The 20,107-nt window shown below is 41.1% G+C and overlaps 2 protein-coding genes across 2 annotated transcripts; one reads left to right on the top strand and one right to left on the bottom strand.

Moving 5' to 3' along the window:
- Window positions 1–2,659: 2,659 nt before the first annotated feature.
- On the bottom strand, window positions 2,660–7,755 carry rheb (Ras homolog, mTORC1 binding; the record flags this gene model as incomplete). The annotated part of the gene is made up of 8 exons (XM_079259562.1): window positions 7,689–7,755; window positions 6,478–6,549; window positions 6,323–6,390; window positions 6,165–6,247; window positions 5,125–5,181; window positions 4,543–4,590; window positions 2,825–2,906; window positions 2,660–2,752 (listed from the first exon to the last, which is right to left on the bottom strand). The coding sequence occupies exons 1-8, from the start codon at window positions 7,738–7,740 to the stop codon at window positions 2,660–2,662; spliced, it is 555 nt and encodes a 184-aa protein (XP_079115688.1). The 5' UTR covers window positions 7,741–7,755.
- A 1,458-nt stretch (window positions 7,756–9,213) lies between these two features.
- eci2 (enoyl-CoA delta isomerase 2) lies at window positions 9,214–19,684 on the top strand. Its single transcript, XM_079259900.1, has 11 exons — window positions 9,214–9,351; window positions 11,919–11,977; window positions 12,131–12,234; window positions 12,363–12,461; window positions 12,568–12,759; window positions 12,894–12,963; window positions 14,027–14,129; window positions 14,807–14,927; window positions 15,948–16,037; window positions 16,117–16,260; window positions 18,804–19,684. The coding sequence occupies exons 1-11, from the start codon at window positions 9,296–9,298 to the stop codon at window positions 18,957–18,959; spliced, it is 1,194 nt and encodes a 397-aa protein (XP_079116026.1). The 5' UTR covers window positions 9,214–9,295; the 3' UTR covers window positions 18,960–19,684.
- The last annotated feature ends 423 nt before the right edge of the window (window positions 19,685–20,107 follow it).

Below are 20,107 nucleotides of genomic sequence, written 5' to 3'. Positions count from 1 at the left end.
ATTACATTGACTTGAATCTTTGAATGAATTAAAAATTCTATAAAATAATGACTTGATGAAATTTACATTAAAATTTTAAATAAGATTAAGAAAAAATTATTGAACATATCAAACAGGATTCATAAAACATCAACAAAGAAAATATAATTAAAGAAAAGATATGCAACAATTATTAAAATATAACATTTTATTATTAATTGCCATGAAATATAACACTAGACACATGTTTATTTTTTATGAAAAGACAAAAAACAAACAATAAACATATCTATTTAAAAGGAATCCCCATATGAATTGCTGCTTCTTCTTCTCTGGTGCTGCCATCTGCTGGTCCAAACTGTTTATGTGGCCCAGGTAGGCCAGGGGTGGCAACACCTGTCCTCTAGTGCCACAGTCCTGCAAATGTTAGGAGTTTCCCTGCTGCAACACATCTGATTTAAATCAATGGCTAATCAGCAGACTTGTGCAGAGCTTGACATCAAACTCTGCACAAGTCTGCTGATTAGGTCTGATGTGTGCCAGGTGTGTTGCAGCAGAGAAACTAGACTGTGGCACTCGAGGACCAGAGTTGCCGACCCCTGATGTAGCTGCTGCAACAGAATCTGGAACATCAGTCTGTTCAGTGAGGAAGAAACATTGATGGTGCGTCAGTTCCACCTGCTGTTGTACAAACAGAGCAGACAGCTGTTAAATTTTAGAATTGTTGTGATGCTACATGAAACAAATATCTAACAAAAATATTGTCTGTAAATTAAATCCTGGTTGAACAAAATAAATCTATGTGTGTGTGTGTGTGATGCATTTTAATATCACCCATGTGTGGCTGTAGGCACAGCCATCACACTTACTCAGGTAAAACATTCGCCAATGCTACCGCTTCATCTATGTCTTCATTCAGAGCGTGTCCCATTCACTGCTGGACTGTTCAGCATCATCATCATCATCAACATCTTCAAGTAAAGACACAGCAGTATTTTAGCTGAACAACAGCGCTGCTTTATTGAGTTGTAAAAACAGAAAAACTTCTTCTACACATAAAAACGTTTTTAACCATGAAAATATAGAGCAGGTGAGGTTCAGTAGCAGCTGTCACAGCATCTCAAAAATGAAAATAAATCAAAATTGTGATTTTACATTTGTTAAAACTTGTCTTATTCATGCATTTGTTTCTATGGAGACACTTTATGTCTGCACAGGGGAAGAAGGGAAGCCAGTGGAGAGAGAAAAAGAGATGCATGCTGTCTATTCAGAGGACTTCATAAGAAGGTTGCTCTGAGGATTGTGTACAGAACAAATATCTCCTGTGCAGTGGGATGCCTCAGGGCACAGTACTGGGACCACTTCTCTTCCACCTCCTTCAGTCCAGTAGTCTCTCACAGCTCCTCGTGTCATCGCTATGCAGACGATAACCGACGGTAACCACAAGGCTTCAGTCTCAGCTTGCCTCTCAGATTACCACATGGGTGAAAGAACAACACAATAAACCTCTTCTCCAGTCTTCTCCAGTCTTCCTGACTGGGAAGCAAGTGTGCCTGGCTCATGATGGCTGAGTTTAGAACCAGTATGGGCTGTCAATCTCACATTCACTGAGCTTTACAGAGGAAATATACATGAACCTGACATGAGAGTGGATATTTCTAGATGTCTGTCCTGGTAAAACCTCGACAGATGATCCACAACCCAACAGTGGTTCCGGCAACCGAAGTAGTCACATGACCCTCCACCCCTTAAGATTGTTTACACCAATGGGTGCAGGTCAAGGCAGGGTGGGGCCAGTTGCATTTTTTGCTTTTACACACCCACAAACTGGAAAGGGTGCTGCACTGTCTGACCAGCCAAGCCTACTTGTTTTTAGAGCCTTATGTTAGGGAACCAACCTAACTGATCCAACCCAAAACGTCTCACTTCGTAACACACCAAACTCACACAGTCTCTGGACTTTCTGGACCAGTTCTACACTGAAGAAACGCTGGATAAAAACATGTCAAATGGGTAAAAATAAATAGAACTACATGCAAATTTAAAAAAAATATCTGACGTAAAATTAGTATCTTAAATGCTCATTAATGTAAAATGGGAAATTTATTATTGACAGCCTACATTCTGCTGTTGGCACCGATGCTCTGCTTTCCAGTTCCGCAATGAGCCCAAAACCAGTTCAAGTCCAGCTCATTCTTAATCTAAAGCTAATTTTTTACACCAAACTTCACTTGAAATCTGTCATTTGTAAATTAGTCGCTACTGAGACACAGATTGGTGCCTCCAACAAATGTTCAGGGTCCAACAGGAGACATAGCTTAACAGATAGTCAGTGCATCTAGAATAAAATCTGGTTTTTAAACCTCTTAACTAACAATCTGAGAGTATTTTAATGGATCAACAAGTTCTGGAGATGTACAGTTTGGAAGCATCCGCAGCAGATGTTTTACTGAGATCCTGAGGTTGTGCGTCTGTTGTGCAGCTCGAACAAAGTGCTTGTTTTCCAGGTGTTTCTCATTTATTTTATATGGACACAAAAACCTTAGGATTGCTTTTTTTAACGGGGAAACGTTAAATCTACAGATTTCTGAGTCTTGTGTGACCTGAGGAGTAAACAGAACATATCGGGACTTTTGATTGGTTGGCGATAGAGGGGGCGGGGCCATACGGTTGGGGGGAGCTACATTGTGGAGCAGGGAGTCCGACCCTGCGGCTGACCAGCTTCCATCTTCTCCACCTCTAGGATCATCCTCCTGAACACCTCCACTGCCGTCTGAGGAAGAGGAAGCAGGAGACGGTTAGATGGAGGAAGATTCATCAGGAGGAAGATTTTTTTTATCCTCACCTGATTTTCTTTGGCTGATGACTCGAGGAAGGCGGCGTTCCACAACTCTGCCAGAGCTTTTCCCTCCTCATAGCTGATCACTCTGAACAACAATAGATGTATTGATTATTTTATTTCATGATTAATATTAAAATTGGTTGTTTTTTTTTTTTTTTAATCTAAAAGCTATTTAAAAGAAGAAAATGTCACATTTTCTGTTGTTTACTGGAAAAATTTGATGTCTGCTTTTCTATTTGTGTAATAATTGGTGTTTTATGACCAAATAATCCAACAATTTTTTGGGAGCAAAAGGGATATTATATTTTCCTGTACATACGATGGGTGAGCCGGCAGGAACACACCATGTCATCTCGGATCTGCAGCTGCCGGTAAGGGACAAATAGCACCAACGCACAATGAGAAAGTGTGTTCCCTGTGATTCAGCTCACAGGGATGGAGACGCCAGGAACGAGAGGCTTACGATGGAAAATCTGGTTGTCATTTACAAAACTGCAGGAGCTTTTCGCACCATCGCCAAGAAAGAGAAAAAGGAACTTAAAAGGCTGCATGGCTGGAGGGATCAACATGATGCTCTCCTTCCTCAGGTAGAAAAAGATCAAGTAGGAGGGACCTCTAAGTTGTAACATCCTCCTCCATAAGTAGATCTGCTGTCTGGCCTAAATTAGCCTAAAGCTAACGTTTTCCATTGGGTTTTGTTAAGACGGGCTTGCTTGTTACCATGGCAGCATAACAGGAGACCTTGCTGCCTCCTTGCTACAGAGGTGTCATGATGTGACGTTTCATGTGTTTTCTCGGTTTCCTGTTTTATTTTGTAGTTTTCCTTTACTTCCCTCATGTTTTGTTTCTTGTTTAGCCTTCACGTTCGTTCAGTACACCTGGACTCATGTAGTCCATCCATTCCACCTGTGTCTTGTTATGTTTCCCAGTATTTATAGCCCTTGGTTTCTGTTCCCGGTTGCTGGTTCATTGTGTTCGTCGTTCTCCATCTCTTGGTTTAACCTTCCAGTTTTCAGTTTAGTTTATTAAAGCATCTTGATTCTGCATCGCTGGCTCCTGTCTGCGTTTGGGTCCACACCTCCACGCACTGTGACAAGAGGTGGATGTTTACGGGGTTTCAGTCGCTTTCAAAGTTGCTTTCTGTCACATTAAATGCAGCTTAAGAAGCCTTCCCACCGGCCTTTAGTCCGGCTTTACGTTGGCTTTTAGCGTGAACGCTGTTGTTAACACTACCATGTAAACATACAGTTCCACCAGAGGAGAACTACTGCTGGTGTTGTGTCTGTTGTTAAAAGTGTACTTATTAGAAGACTGGAATGAGGTTTTCTTCGTGTCATAAATCAGCTGCTCAAGTACTCCATGAAGTACCAAATGACATGATTTCATCAGCGTTGACGAGACTTCTTCAGACATGGCAGCTACAGATGTTGCAGTAGGTGTTTGAAAAGGCGCTGGAATGGATTAGTCAAATGGATGCGACACATGATTCCAATGTTAGATTGGAGTAATTCTTACACAATGTCCCTTTAAAATCTGTTTTTTAGTGTATACATTGGTGGGGTGTGGTGTCTGATGCTTGTTGAAGAATAAATACATGTATAATCACATTTTAGACACGTTGTACTTGCAAAGTTTGCCTTTATGATAAACAGGAAAAAAATTATTCAGCTATACATTAATAGAATACAATATGAGTGTATGTGTGAGATAACGTGTGTTACCTCTCCATGTGTAAGTCTTTCTTGTTTCCAACTAAAATAATTGGTACTCTGAAGAGAGATGAACAAGATGTTTGTTAATCCCTGAGTCATGGCTGAAAGGACACATGACACACATTATCATCATCACTATTACCATCAGCCTCATCATCATCACCATCAACCATATTATTACTGTCACCTTCATCCTCATCAAACTATCATTCTCAACATCATTACCATTATCACCACATCTTTATCACCATTGCCACCATCATTTTGCCACTTCACCTCCATCACCACCATCATCATCAACATAATCATCACCATCCTCCCCATCTTCACCACTATCATCATCATCAAATCATTAATCTCATATCATCAGAATTTTCAGGGTTGCAGCCGGCTCGATCAAACCCGTTAAATGCATCATATTCAGCATTTTATTTATTTAATTTTTATTTAAATTTTTCATTTTATTTATATGTTGTTTAATCTATACAGGTATTCCATTCGAAAGCCAATATCTTATAAAATATACTTTGTTTTGTTTAGTTCGTTAATATTGATGGAAATGCTCATGAGCAAAGAAGTGTGTGTACGTACTGAACGTTTCCCACCATGTCCAGCAGCTTCTCGTGGATCACTCTGACCACCTCGAAACTACACAGGAACAAAAAAAAACACCTTGAGTGACTGTTACCATATATGGTCAGAAGGAAATAGAGGTTTATCACCATGACAACAGGGAAAAACGTTTCTTAACATCAAATTATTTTAGCTAACAGACTCTGTTAAAATAGTATTTTTTATCTAAAAAAATAAATAAATAAATAAAACAGAAAGAGACAACAGAGACTTTTTTTCTCATTTTCTTTCCTCTGTTTGTAAAAGTTGTTTACAGCATATTTCTTTACATCTGAGATTGCAGCAACATTACAAGAAATAATCACAAGCGTTAGATAGTTAGTTTTTTTTCTTTATCACTTATCATTTAGTGGACATAACGTTGCATAACAAAAAGGTAAAATTACATTAATGGTAAAACACTGAAGTAACGCCTGGATGTGCTGGTGACAGAGACTCTGAGGAAGAAAGGAGGAAGGTAATAAATGATACGTTATACATATGACCGTAGTGTCCTCTTCTGGTCTGAGCTGTGGATGTGTGGAGTGTGGAAACCTTTCATGTTATAAAAACTTCCTTCATGCAACAAAACCAGACAGAATGGCAAAAATGTTCATTTCTATGCAGATGATACTCTGTAAATACTCCACTATGAAGCCTGACAAAACCAAGTGATCTGTCAGATAACAAAGCTGTCTTAAAGAAATAAAGACTCTTTCTAAATTCAGACAGACTGAGAATGTCATGTTTATACTGTACAGCCTCAGAAAATTACAGTACAGCTATGTAACTACTCTGTATGCTATTACCTCTGCTTCCAGAACTACAGGAAGAAACCTTGGAGTTAAACTAGCCTAGGATCTGTTGTTGACACATATAAAACTATATATATATATATATATATATATATATATATATATATATATATATATATATATATATATATATATATATATATATATATATATATATACATTGATAAATACATAGGACGACAATGAAAATTAAACCAAATTTACCTTTTATAGGATGTTACAGAGTAGATGAGGATGTAACCATCAACGTCAATGGTGTAACTCTGAGGGAAGATGGAGTACTCGTCCTGCAACACACCCATAGAAAAAGGAGCTTTGAAGAACTGCAAAGTTCTGGAGAAATCACCTGGAAGTGGCCTTACCTGACCGGCCGTGTCCACCAGCTGCAGGTTGTACTCCTGACCATTTACGGTCATGGTCTTGGTAAATGCTAACACATGTAAACACACGGTTAGATACATTAGTTAGGGCAGGTCTTCTTTATTCTGCACTGACAGGAAGACCAGGACAGACTTACTGTTCTCTATGGTGGGGTCGTAAGAGTCGACAAATTGTCCCTCCACAAACTGGATGGTGAGCGATGACTTTCCTAGAAAACACACAGATACACAGACTCTGTGTTGAACTGTAAGTGGATGTCATCACCAGGATGATCTGGTGATACGAGTTTGTAAGCTGGCTTTTTAGTTGTCTTTGGAAGGATGGAAAATAACTTTGTACAGCCCACAGTGCTGTTTTATTAGACATGAAACAACTCAAACTCTCTTCATGGTTACTTAAACAACGACAGTGGGCAAGGCCGGATTATCCAATGGGCATTATGGCACCTGGGGCCCACGTAGGTATAACACCGGCAGTTTGGACATGAAATAAAATCTAAATAAAAGCCACATAGTTACACAACAGTGTCTAGTGTATTGTTATTGGTACCACTGGCTGAGAGATGTCAGAAATGTCGTTTCACAGTGTATCATTCACAATTTTTACAAAGTTGCGATGGGGAAAGGGGGCCCCTGGAACACTCTGGGCCCAGGGGCCTGTGCACTTTTAATCCGCCCCTGACAGTGGTCTAATAAAATGGCCAGATTGAACTCTAATCATATGTAGACGACTCAGCTGAAGTCAGATTGTGGAGAACTTTTCTATAACCCGATGGTTTATATTGGATTTTTAAACTATTAATAAATCTTAAATGACTACATTATTCATGTTGCATACCCCCATTTCTAATGTTGTGAAAAGAATCAACTATTTTTGGTTCATTTGGAACTTTTAACACATTTTGGTCCCATCACACATGATTCATCCTATAAGACATTTTGTCCCTTACTTTTCTTATTTCCTTTATCAAGATGAAATCCATAGGAAGCCTTCAGGGACTAAAGGCAAGTGGCCATGATGCTCCATGCTGCAGCATCAGGACCACACCTGCCCACACCTGATTGGCTGCCAGCTACCAATCCCAGCTTACAGTCAATTATAGTTGTAGGTCTGGAAGGAAGGAATGCCTTTAAGTTAGGTTTATGCGTGCTCAAGACCATCGTTTACACCCACATAAAAGTGAATCCAGTTCATCATAAGGGGTATAAGCTTCACAAGAAGTGGATAGAGTGGCAGTTCCTGCAGGACAGCTGATAGTAGTGGCGTGGCTTCAGATTGACATGCGCATGAGTGAATCGCCGCTCAGTGCGGTTATTTCCGGCAGTTCAAATCATGTGGAGGACTTACCCACCGACCTATAGCCTAACACAGCTATTTTCCGTGATTTTGGCTGCGGCATGGTCTTATTTGGAGCATCCAGCTGAACGGACGGAGCCTCAGAGCCTCTGCATCATCTTTCAGCGAAGCAGTGCGAAATTAATGAGCCCTCAACGCCTATTGGCCACGCACGCAAAAGAAGGCGGGTCTTTGTTATCAGTGAGCGTTTCAATAGGATGACAGTTCCAGAGGCGTCCATCATTGGACAAATCATTTCAGTAGACGTTTGACTTCAACCAATTGGAGAGCGGAAGACGATGGAGTGGGCGGGAACAGCGCCGTAAACAGGAGCGACTCCGGTCACCTAGTGGCTGTCATAGACGCCGCATTGAGTGTGAACCAGTGTCGCCGCCATATTGGATGGGTCTCCGCTTTCGAGTCTTGCTGCAGAGTCAACGTAGATCTGGCAGTTTTTATCATTTCATTTAAAGACGACACCAGTTCCCGGAGGTGCAATCGATGGACCTCAAGTTTAGTGGACTTCCACAGACGTTCAGTTTTCCGACATAGCCGCTTCAATTTCCGAATACTGTCATTTATCCAAGGAGATGCAACATGAATATATTACACACATACAAAACACTTTTCTACATAACTGGTTTATAAATAATGTTAACACAATCAATAATCTGCAAAATGCAAATGATAAATTTTACTCCTATGAGGTGTTTATGGAAAAATGATTACATTGATGCTCCACAAAGAGAATTTTACATGGTAGCATAATTACCTCCGCCAAGGAGGTTATGTTTTTACTGGCTTTATCTGTTTGTGTTCAAGATCAGTTAAAAAGTTGAACTCAAGAAAAATGATTAAATAAATTTAATTTTGGTGGTGATCCAGATCACCATTTGGATCCAGAAACTTTTTAAAGGCCTTGGCAGAGGTTTTTGTGCTCTGAGATTTTTTTCTGGTAACTTTTGAGTTGCATAGTACACTTTGTACAACTGTATCCCTTTACTGATAAATTAATAAATGTAAATAAAAGAAAGAGTCAACCGTAGTCAAGAGAAAGCAGCAACTATTCCCGTATTTTGTTCAGAATACAGTTGCAATAACCGGCAAAATATTGGAAGCAGATTGTGTGGAATTACGTTTCACGAGGTTGAATAAGAATTTATCTGACCAGATAAAAATAGATAGATAAATCCAAATGCATCAATAAACAATCAAACATGTTAGTATCAAATTAATTTATACATTTATTCATATCGTAGCAACCTTTAGTTAAATAGCATATAAAAAAATATTTTAGCTTAAAAGCAAGTTGTATTTGATGTTTTACAGTGATCTGTATCATAACAATGTCTCTGCCCTTTGTAACAAACCAAACTGTGAGAAAAATCAGGTAAAAATTCGTTATTGTTGTGGTTGGACCAAACCTTATAAATAAATGCATTGGAGGAGCATGGTAGACCCATTCAAGATGGCGGCGCAATGCGGCGTCTATGTATATATATGTCTATGACTCCGGTCACCTAGTAGCTGCTGTTAGCTTCTGCGGCTAACAGAGCTAGTTAACTCTTCCGGATTTCTCTCAGTTCTGTCGAACTTTGGACCCAAGAATCAGGGTTCAGATGGCCGGTGTCACACTGAGGAGCTCCGCTGTTTGGCGTTTCGTGAAAATAAGAAGGTGATATTCGGTCGTTGATGTTGTCAGCTCTTTTATCGCGGTATTTTAATTAAGAAACTTGCGCTCAAATGAAGGTCCACAGTTCTATCAACTGTTAGCTTAGCTGTTAGCATCCAGGACAGCCGCCTGCACTGAGATGCTGCTGGTCAGTGGTTTAGTGAAGGACCCTGAGCTAACCAGTTAGGTGGTGTTTTAGCCATTTAATGCACAAACATTTAGCTTAATTTGCTTCAATACAATACAATACAAACGGAAAACCTTCAGCATACAAGCAGCCGCAGTTAGCTGCGACCTTTGCTCCATATTGGCAGCAGAGGATCGGAGCTGCAGAGGAGACATAACCTGACTGTTACTGCAGGACCTGCAGATCTAAGACCAGCCAATTAAAACCAACTAACTATCTGAGACCAGACAACTAAAAGCAACTATATTCACTAGGGCTCTGACATATGCTTTTTGATTACGATTTTTTTGGGTGGTGATTCAATTTAAATTGCGATTCTCACAATTCTGAAATATCGATTTTTGTAGATTAAAATCAATTACTTTTTAAAAAAAATTAAACTTCTTTTTGCTCGTCATTTTTCTTGAGTTCAATGAGCAAAAAACAACACAGTGGCCAGACCATCATTCTGCTGCTATAATCAAATCAAATCAAACTTTATGTCTATAGCACTCCTTGTGCTTAAAAAAAACAATACAAAGTGCTTCACTTAGATAAAACACACACACACACACCCACAGTCCCCTTACACCCACCCACAACCACCCACACCTGTGCCCTATTAGCCCCTCACAGTTAAAAGAAGAGAAATGGCCAGGTACATGTGCACCAGATAATGCCCAAGAAGACAAGTGAAAAGATCAATAAAACCGATAAAAATGACAAAAAATTTAGAGTGGATTCATTTTATTTAATTGGGGAAAAAAATCGACATTTTAACAAAAAAAAAAAGGATTTTAAAATTGTGAAACAAAAAATCCAGATTTTCGATTTTTCGATTCAATTTTCCCACCCCTAATACTCACAGTCAGCTTATCGTTTCAGAAACCTAGCATGTCAGTGTTCACATTACTGTCTGATCTAAACTTCCAGGTTATACAATGATTTGGTTTAGATGAAGCAACAAAACGTCTTATATTCAATTCAATTCAACTTTATTTATATAGCGTCAAATCATGGCAATGCCATCTCAAGATGCTTTACAGACAGAAAAAAAACAAAATGAAAGCCAATTCATAATAACTTTTATAAGGAAACCAACAGATGGAATTGGAGGGTCCAACTGAATCTCCCATCATCGCTCATTGAAAATAAAGTACACCGTTTTCACATTTTATTAATCAGCGCACACACATTCAAACTGATTCCCTCCTGTCAGGTCTTGAAATTCAGTACATCTAAGCACACGTGCACCAGTACACACTGTTTTTATTAGGGGTGGGAAAATCAAATTGAAAAATCAAAAATCGTGATTTTTTGTTTCACAATTCTAACATAGATTTTTTTTTTTAAAAATAAATAAAAAGAATCCATACTAACATTTTTGTCATTTTTATTGTTTTTATTGATCTTTTTACTAGTATTCTTGGGCATTATTGCAGCAAAAAAAGGTTTTTGTTTTTTTTTTTTGTTTATTTTTCATTGACAAAAATCAGCAATATCAAAGAATTGTGAGAATCGCAATTTAAATAAAATCTTCACCCAAAAAATCAAATCGAATCGGGATGAAAGCATATCGTCCCTGCCCTAGTTTTTATGTATGTAAAAGTTAGGAACGATGACTAGATCTTCTCCTAAAACCTGCCAGGAGATCAACACACTGATCACTGTCTGCTCATTAATCGGAGAAAGCTTATAGGATAATTTTCAAACTAAATGGAGCCAATCATCCTACATAGAGAAAGATTATCAACTGGTACAAAACAGTGAAAACAGCTGCCAATCTACCCAGGAGTGGATATCCCAGCAAACCCAGCCCAAGGTAAGACTGTAAAAAGCCCATGAGCTACATGTCAGACTCCCCAGGCCTCATTTAGCATGTTAAGTGTTAAAGTTCATGACAGTTCAGTCAGAAGCAAACTGAACACGTGTGCCTTGTTTGGAGACGTTGCAGAAAAGAGATTCCTCTCTGTAAAACAAACACGGCGGCACGGTTTTGGTTTGCAAAGCTGCTTCTGAACAAACCACCAGACTTCTGAAACAAAGTGGGGATGTTTGGTCAGAATCCAGACAACCAAATACAGCATATTAGCACCTCATACCAGCTGTAAAGCATGGTGGTGGAGGGCTCATGATCTGGGCTTGTTCTACAGCAACGGGACTTGGGCAACTCGCAGTCCTTGAATGTGAGGCCATCTGCCTGACATGTCGCCGTGCGACAGGACGACGATCCCAAACGGCAGACATGTACAACAGGAAACGTCTGCTCTGATTCAGGGCGGGTTTGTTGTGCTGCAGATGTAGTTCAGCTGCTGTCCGATTGATTTATGAGTCAATTTCCAAGTCGTTCAGCAGCCAGAAGGTGGTTCTTCAAACCCTTACCGTTTCCTTCTTGTGTCACCAGTTTGCTCCGATCCAGTGTTCCCAGTCTGAAGTTCCACACCACAGCAGGTCCTATGATGGGTGAGTTTCTGCTGCAGTTTTCTGCACTTGGAGAAGTTGAAGAAGCCGAATTGTCCATCAGACAAATAAATTCAGCACTGCAGACCGCGTCTTCTTTAGCAGCAGTGATCTGATTGGTTCACCTCAGTGACGACGGCGTCGCTGTGTCTGCAGGCGCGACGGTGGAGCAGTTCGAGCAGGCGAAGAGCAAACTGTCGACGCTGAAGAATGACCCGGGCAATGAGGTCAAACTTAAGATCTACGCTCTCTTCAAGCAGGTTGGAGAACTTCCAGATGTTCCACATGTTGTGTGACGCTTCTGCAGACGTGTTCGCCTCAGATCCTCCTCGTTCTCTGTGTTAATACTGTTACCATCCTCTTCCTCCTCGTCCTCTTCTTTCTTCAGTCCACTCAGGGTCCCTGCAACACCCCCAAACCAGGGATGCTGGACTTCGTCAACAAGGTCAAATGGGATGCATGGAAGTCTCTTGGCTCCATATCACAGGTGGGAAAGTTTAATAGCCGAGTTCAGCATCGCTCGGTTATTAAAGATTTTCCTCGACAGCAAATATAAACCGGCTGATTCACCACAAACTGTAAATGCATCTCAGGATGACGCCAGGCAGCAGTACTGTGACCTGATTGGCTCCCTGTTGGAAGCAGAAGGCGGAAGCTCTGCGGAGGTCGCTGCAACGCCTGCGGCGAGTGGCGCTTCATACGAGACGCTGCTGGTAACAACGGAGGATAACATCACCACCATCAAACTGAACCGACCAGCGAAGAAGAACGCCATCACCACGGAGGTCAGACTGCGTTCAGCTTTTACAGAAAAGATGCAAAGCAGGGAGTTTTGTGATTGGTGGATAAGTTGAAGTGACATCATCTTTTATTTATTTGTAAATCTCCTGTAAACTCTAAAATGTTTGTTTTCTTTCAGATGTACAACGAGATCATCGCAGCTCTGGACCAGGCAGCGAAAGACGACTCGGTCCTCACAGTTTTTACCGGTACGAATGTCTCTATTTGGTCAGATCTAGATCTACATCTAGATCTAGAACCGGAAGTTTGTTGCTGTAAAAGCAGTAAAACCTCTAAGACAATCAGACCTCAATCTGCATATTTTCTGTGCTGGATGAAGCTTCATGGTGGCTGGTTTTAGTCTTTATTAGCTCCACTTGTATCAGAATTTGTTCATAATCTGGACTAAGGAGGAGAAAGCAACAGGAAAGCAAATGAAGCTGCAGCAGCCATAATGAATTTTCTTCTCAGCCATTGTGTAGTCAAGTGAAGTCAAAAGTTATTAAAAATGATCAGACACAACAGGGTTATGAGGAAAAACTGTTAGTTGATCACTTTTGATGCCGTATGTCAGAACAAGATCCAGAGTGTGATGATGAGAACGAGTCGGTCTGTGGACATTTTGGGAAAATCCGATTGAACTTAATATAGAGTTAAAGGCAATATTTAAACTGTCATGTTCATCATCAACATGAATGTTAAAATCCCCCAGAACAATGACTTGATCACTATTCAGCACTAAGTCTGATAAGAGGTCTGAGAAGACGGTTAGGAACTGTGAGGAAGATCCAGGTGGACGGTAGACTACGACTAGGAGAAGTGGCTTCTCTGATTTCCATCTTGGGTGGGAGAGACTAAGAGTCAGGTGTTCAAAGCTTTTGTAACTATTTTTATGTTTAGGACTAATCAATGGTTCTGATTTAAAGGTAGCTGCCACACCTCCTCCTTGACCTGTAGTTCTGGTTTAGCTGCTGCGTTCTTACCTGCAGTTTTACCAGATAGCCGCAGAGGTGGCAATTCCTGGTCCAGAAAGTAGAAGTCCTGCCATGTTTTAGGATCTACTGGTACATTTAGAACAGGTGTTTTCACGTTTACCTGGAAAATAAACTCTGCTCATTAAATTCAGCTGGTTTGGTGACTGGTCTGGAACAGTTGCCGGACTGGACCTTTACTTTCTGGACCAGGAATTGCCACCTCTGGGTAGCCGCCTGGTTTAACTCCAGAACCATCATGGATTTAATATGCTAAATGTTTTGTGTTTGCTGGCTTCAGGTGCTGGGGATTTCTACTGCAGTGGGAACGACCTCACAAACTTCACCAAGATCCCAGAAGATGGAGTGGAGGTGATGGCCAAACGTGGTGGGGAGCTGCTCAGGTAACGATGGACTGGTGTTGAAAGAGTTTTGTTGTTTCTTCTTTTGTTTTGCCGCCAAATATCCACCAGGTTTAAGATGCAAAATTCACTTCAAAGAGCAGGTCTGGCAAGAAACTTGTCTGTGTAGAGACACCAGAGGGGGCGCTGTTGGCTAGTCTGTTGTAATTCAATAGAAGAAGAGTTAACTAGAAAAGCACTCGGAGAGTGCAAACCTCCGCCAACGGCCCTGTCTCACAATGTTAAAGAATCCTTTAAATAACTCAAAAGGTTATGGGCGGATTTTCATGAAATTTTCAGGAGCTGATGATAATATGAAAAGGAAGAACTGATTTAATTTTGGCTTCAGGAATTTTTTTAAAGGATTCTTTAACATTGTGAGGTATGGCCATTGGCCAGTTCTTCCTTTTCACATTTCCTGAAACATCTACATCACAAGTCCTAAAAAATTTCTTGAAAATCCGTCCATAACTTTTTGAGTTATCTTGAACACAAACAGATAAACAGATAAACAAACGGCAGGTAAAACATGACCTCCTTGACGGAGGTAAATATCTTCTAAATTAAAAAAAAAAAACAAAACCTGATTATAGTCTGAGAAGTGATTAAAAAATAGATGGTGAGTAAAACGGATCTGTTGGAATATTGTGTGGTTTCTCTGTCGTATTTCTCCGCTGCAGGAATTACATAAAGGCCTACATCGACTTCCCAAAGCCGCTGGTTGCCGTGGTGAACGGTCCAGCTGTTGGAGTCTCCGTCACCGTGATGGGACTCTTCGACCTGGTCTATGCCACCGAGAGGGTACACCGATTACACACACCATGTGATAACAGTCAGTTACGGCAGCAGTAAAGCAGGCGACCAGAACATGTTAAAGGTTCTGTTCATAAACAGGAACAATTTTAACCACAAGTTCCATCAATCAGAAAATAATGTGTCTCAAAGCTTTTCATGTGGAGATCAAGCGGCAACCTCTGGCGGTTAAAAGTGAAGCAGTGTCAAAAACTGCAGTTCCCCCTTCATCCACTAGGGGCTCCGAAACAGAGCAAATCCCCATAGACTCCCATGTTAAAAAGACCAACTTCACAGCAGAAATAAACATGTTTACAGCCTGGTTCAAAAATTCATTTTCATTCATTTTAATAGGTCAGGTTTACCTTTTCATTGAGAGGTATTCAATATCCAGTGGCAGGAAGGCAGTGTGTTATTTGTCTAATGGCGCGCATTAGCTTCAGCCTGTCTATCTCCATTAGCTCTGGGCTAACTTGGTTAGCTCTTAGCTAACAGCCCCCCCCCCCCCCCCCCCCCCGCGCTGTAATACAGGATTGCAGAGTGTTAGCTAGAAGACTTTTCCAGAGTTTTCCTTGGCAGATAGACACTCTGGTCAGAATGATGAACTGGAGCAACGTTTCTCTGGATTTCAGTTTTCTGCTGGAAGTTTAGCATTAAACAACCTTTTATCCTGGAAACCTGGAATCCTTGGTTTTTGAGTTTCAGTTTAGCTTTATTTTTTTTAATGTTTCCAGACTAAAATATAATTAAGTGAATGACATGCTGAACAAGCAACGACAGCTGATTCCCCATCAGACTTGTCGATGCAGGTTCCTTTGCGGTTCGGTGTGTTGGATCAGGGAATTCTGTCCAGTATCTGATCTGTGGATGAAGTCAGGCGGAGACCAATGCCAGTCATAAGAACCATGCTTTCCATTCAGTCCCAACGTTTTCTGGTCTGGTTAAATGTGGAAATGCCAGGTGGTGCTGATGGAAGGAGAATCATCTGCTCCAGATCCAGATGTTTAATCTGGAATGTGTTTGTTTCAGGCCACCTTCCACACCCCCTTCAGTCAGCTGGGTCAGAGCGCTGAGGGCTGCTCCTCCTACACCTTCCCCAAAATGATGGGCAACGCCAAGGTACACACACATATATACACACACACACTCAGATTATCAGGTGGTTGGTACGTGAAGCGGAGCTTCCGTGTCTCTGCAGGCCAGCGAGATGCTGCTGTTCAACAAGAAGCTGACGGCGGCTCAGGCCTGTGAACTCGGTCTGGTCACCGAGGTTTTCCCCGACAGCAGCTTCCAGTCTGAGGTCTGGACCAGACTGAAGGCCTACGCCAAGCTGCCCCCCAATGTAAGGACACACACACACACACACACAAGATGCAGCTGCTTACACATTTACTACAGTTCCTGCTGGAGTTCACACATCTAAAGGTCCATTTATGTTCCAAGCAGAAGACGGATATGCAGAAGGACGGACGTTTCGTCTGTCTCTTGTCTCCGTTATGCTAGTTCGGTCCGTTTTCAAGAGGCTTAGCTATCCGTCACTCAGCGAAAAATAACATCAATACCACTGGAAGTCACAGGGGGGCAGTGTTGAGTTGTAAAGCTGACACTCAACCAGCGACAGGAACAAAGCAGAGAAGAAGAGGAACAGGCGGAAGACGGCTCAGAAACCGTAGAATAAAAACATTCAAAGAAGACGCAGAAAAAGTGGAGGAGAAAAGTAAAAACTTTGTGGTTTTATTCTTCTGGTGTTTTCAGACGGTTGAGATAACCAAACGTTGTCAGAGCGTGGGGGTGAACTCTGAAGTCAGCACTGCCCTCTAGCGGATGATCTGACTTAGCAACCATGGCAACGTCAGACACATGGAAGTATGAAGGCAGTGATGTATGACAACTGCGTTCATACTGAACAGGACATCCTCTGCATTAGTTGTTGCCAAAGTTTCTGAGCCATGACCCCGCCGGGTAACGGATGTTAGTGTTAACGTCAATGCCTCCTCCCTTTGTGTTGCTGCATTAAAGGTCCCACATTAAACATATTTTCAACAATTTATTTTGAGTGTCAGAGCTCCAACAAGATGGTTTTACCCAAAATTCAGCCTTCAAGTTCAAGTTAATTTATATAGCACATTTCTACAGTGGCAGCTGCCCAAAGTGCTGAACAATAAAACAACAAACAACTCTCCACAATTTAAAATTAAACACTGCACATTAAAAAATAAAAAGATAAATAAAATCTGGACACAAACAAAAATCTAAAATAAAAGTAAAAAAATGAAAATACACATAGAAAAAGCTCAAGTATGACCAAATGCCAGAGCAAAGAAGTGGGTTTTACGGACAGACTTAAAGTCAGAGACAGATGGAGCAGCTCTGATGTGAAGGGGAAGGCTGTTCCATATCTTAGGAGCAGCAACAGAAAAGGCTCCATCACCCCTGGATTTTAATCTGGCCAATGGGACCTTAAGTAATAGTTGAGAAGAGGACCTAAGAGTCCTGGTGAGGTCACAAAGGGAGCAATCTCAGACTCACTCGTTTGATCGCTCATTTGCTAAAAAGTGAAGCAAGAGAGGAGAAAGAATTTTGTTTGGAAACCTTTTAGAAAGGAAATTCAGCAGAAAACAGGACATTTATGTTGCACAGCTCTGATAAAAAATGTATTAGATAAATGTCAGCTTGTCTTTTTAAAATGACCCCTGCTGTGTGGGAAAAGCTGCTCAACACCAAACCTGCAGGTCTGTCGTCTTCATCACCTCTGATGGAGATGTCTCAGATTCTCCCACAAAACCATCAGGACTGGCATCAAACCACAACAGCGCCTCTGTTCATGGACATGAAAGCAGGATACCATAAACTTCACGTTATTTTATTATTTATTTGACAGGGACACAATCACCTGATTGCATCAGGTAGTTCAGAGCTCATTTGCATCTGCAGGTAATCTGGAGGTGTGTAAATGTGCCTGCGTGTGTGTGTGTGATGGGGTGGGAAGGTGGAGGATGAAGAGGGACTTGGACTGGGCTGTTTTTAAATGTTTAAAGCACTTTATGTTGTGTTTTTAATATATGAAAAGTGCTTTATAAACAAAGTTTGAAACAAATTCAGTAAATACTGGAAAAAAAACAAACAGGAAATCACACAAAACAGCTGACAAACGATTTACTAAAAACAACCATGTAAACACTTAACTCCTAATGCTAATTTCGATTCGGAACTAAACTTAATTCCGATGTAAGTGTCTGGTTTATTCACATTTTAATTCCGAACTATTTAATTCTTCTGTCATGTAAACCTTCATTCCGCTCTAAGTTAATTCTGGTCGTTCTGAGCATGCTCGTTACCTTCTCCTGTCCCGATGACGCGCGTTGTTTTACCTTCCGGGTTCGGTGGTCTGTCTTTCTTCTCCTCCTCAGTTGCTGCAGACAGTGAAGTAGTATGCTCATGTCAAGCTGGTAATTCACATTTATAATACAAATAGCTGCTAAACCGGTTCTTATGATGTAGTTTTTACAAGTTACGACTGAAAAGACGTCATACGTCACATCACCCTCTGTCCAATCAGAACCCTTCCCAACCCGCCGCTCTAAAGAGGAATTAAGTAAAGACGTGTTTCTTGTAAACCTTCATTCTGAATAATTATTTTCATGTAAACTCGTAGGAGAATACGTTAATTCCGAATTATTAATTCCAAATTAAAAACATCATGTAACCGTAGTCTGTTTCATTTTATTAGAAATCTTGTAACGCAGAGGTAAGGATATAAACTGTACGAGGCTTTCAGGACATCAGAATGAATTTACAACATGGAGTCGATTCATTCTGATGACGACAGAAATAAAACCTTACAGAAGGCGGAGTTCTGACCCGTCCTGTCCTTGTCGCCTGCAGTCTCTGGCTCTGTCCAAACAGCTGATCCGATCCACGGAGAAGGAGCGTCTGCACGCCGTGAACGACGCCGAGGTGGAGCGCCTGGTGGAGCGCTGGACGTCAGACGAGTGCTTCAACGCCGTCATGAGCTTCTTCCAGGCCAAGGCCAAGCTGTGAAGGAGGAAGCCCACCGTCGGACCCGGATCCGCCCTTCAGGACCAGCGAGACATGTTCACATCATGAAAACACCTGCTGTGGTTTTCTGGGCCACACCGAACACATCTGAACCTAAAGTCCTGCATCCGGCGCTTCGGGACGGTTTGGGTCAGATCTCAGAGTCACAGACAAACTCCTCGTTCCGCGTCCAGATGTTGGATTCGCTCGCCTTCAGATGTACCGCTCAGTCCGTTGGTCCAGACCTGAAGACCAGAAATCATTTTGTGATCCTGCAGAACACTTTAAGGAAGATGAAACCAGAACCAACGAGCCTGCTACACATTCAGGATCCGCCGCCTGCGTAGGAAACGGGAGCATCGTTCATCTCTGTTGACTGTGTGAAAACATTTTAACTTTGATAGTTTATGTACTAAACACGTTGTTTTAATCATGTTTCAGTGATTTTTGTCCAGAAACTGTTGATGGTGTTGAACTTGCTCTTTAGTTTGAGTCATTTCAGACTCAAGCTGCTTCCAGATGTTGAAACTGATCAGATTTAGATGATTCGGCTCCACTGACTGCAGGAAGAGCGGATTCTGTCGCTCAGTGGCCTTTTTTCCTGTTTTACTGAAGTCAACACCAACAGCTGACGTTTTAATGGTTTCTAACAGAACCAGTGCCTTTAACTCAGCGAGGCTGCTGCTCATCTTTCTTTTCCTTCACATCAATAAAAACATGTTTCTACTTCCGAACTTTGTGTTCAGTTTTCCTCAGTATTCTGTCTCCTTACGTCTTCATCAGACACCGCGATCGAACGCGACGATAACGACCAGATATTGCTTTGAAATGAAAAGTCCAGATCAGATGACTCCCAACCATGAGCTCTCCGAGTTTCCCACTAGACTGATATAAATTCATGCTTTACTCATCTTAAACCAGCTAAACTCAGTCATCGCATCAAAAGATTCAGGAGTTATTTTAGTAACATTAAAACGGCACTTATTGCAGAAAAAATCCATAAAAATGTTTTTATCTTATAAAAAGTGACAAAATAACAGTTTATTTCCTTTTAGATTTATTTCTTAACTTTTAAATGAGTAAACCTAACAGATCATTTAAACCCCCGACCAGTGGAAATTCAGGTGTCTTACTACTTAAACACAAGCAGC

Source organism: Telmatherina bonti (assembly GCF_933228915.1).
Source record: "Telmatherina bonti genome assembly, chromosome: 20".
NCBI classification, from domain to species: domain Eukaryota; kingdom Metazoa; phylum Chordata; class Actinopteri; order Atheriniformes; family Telmatherinidae; genus Telmatherina; species Telmatherina bonti.
The sequence above is the reverse complement of the archived record's forward strand: the minus strand, read 5'-3'. Positions and strand labels throughout refer to the sequence as shown.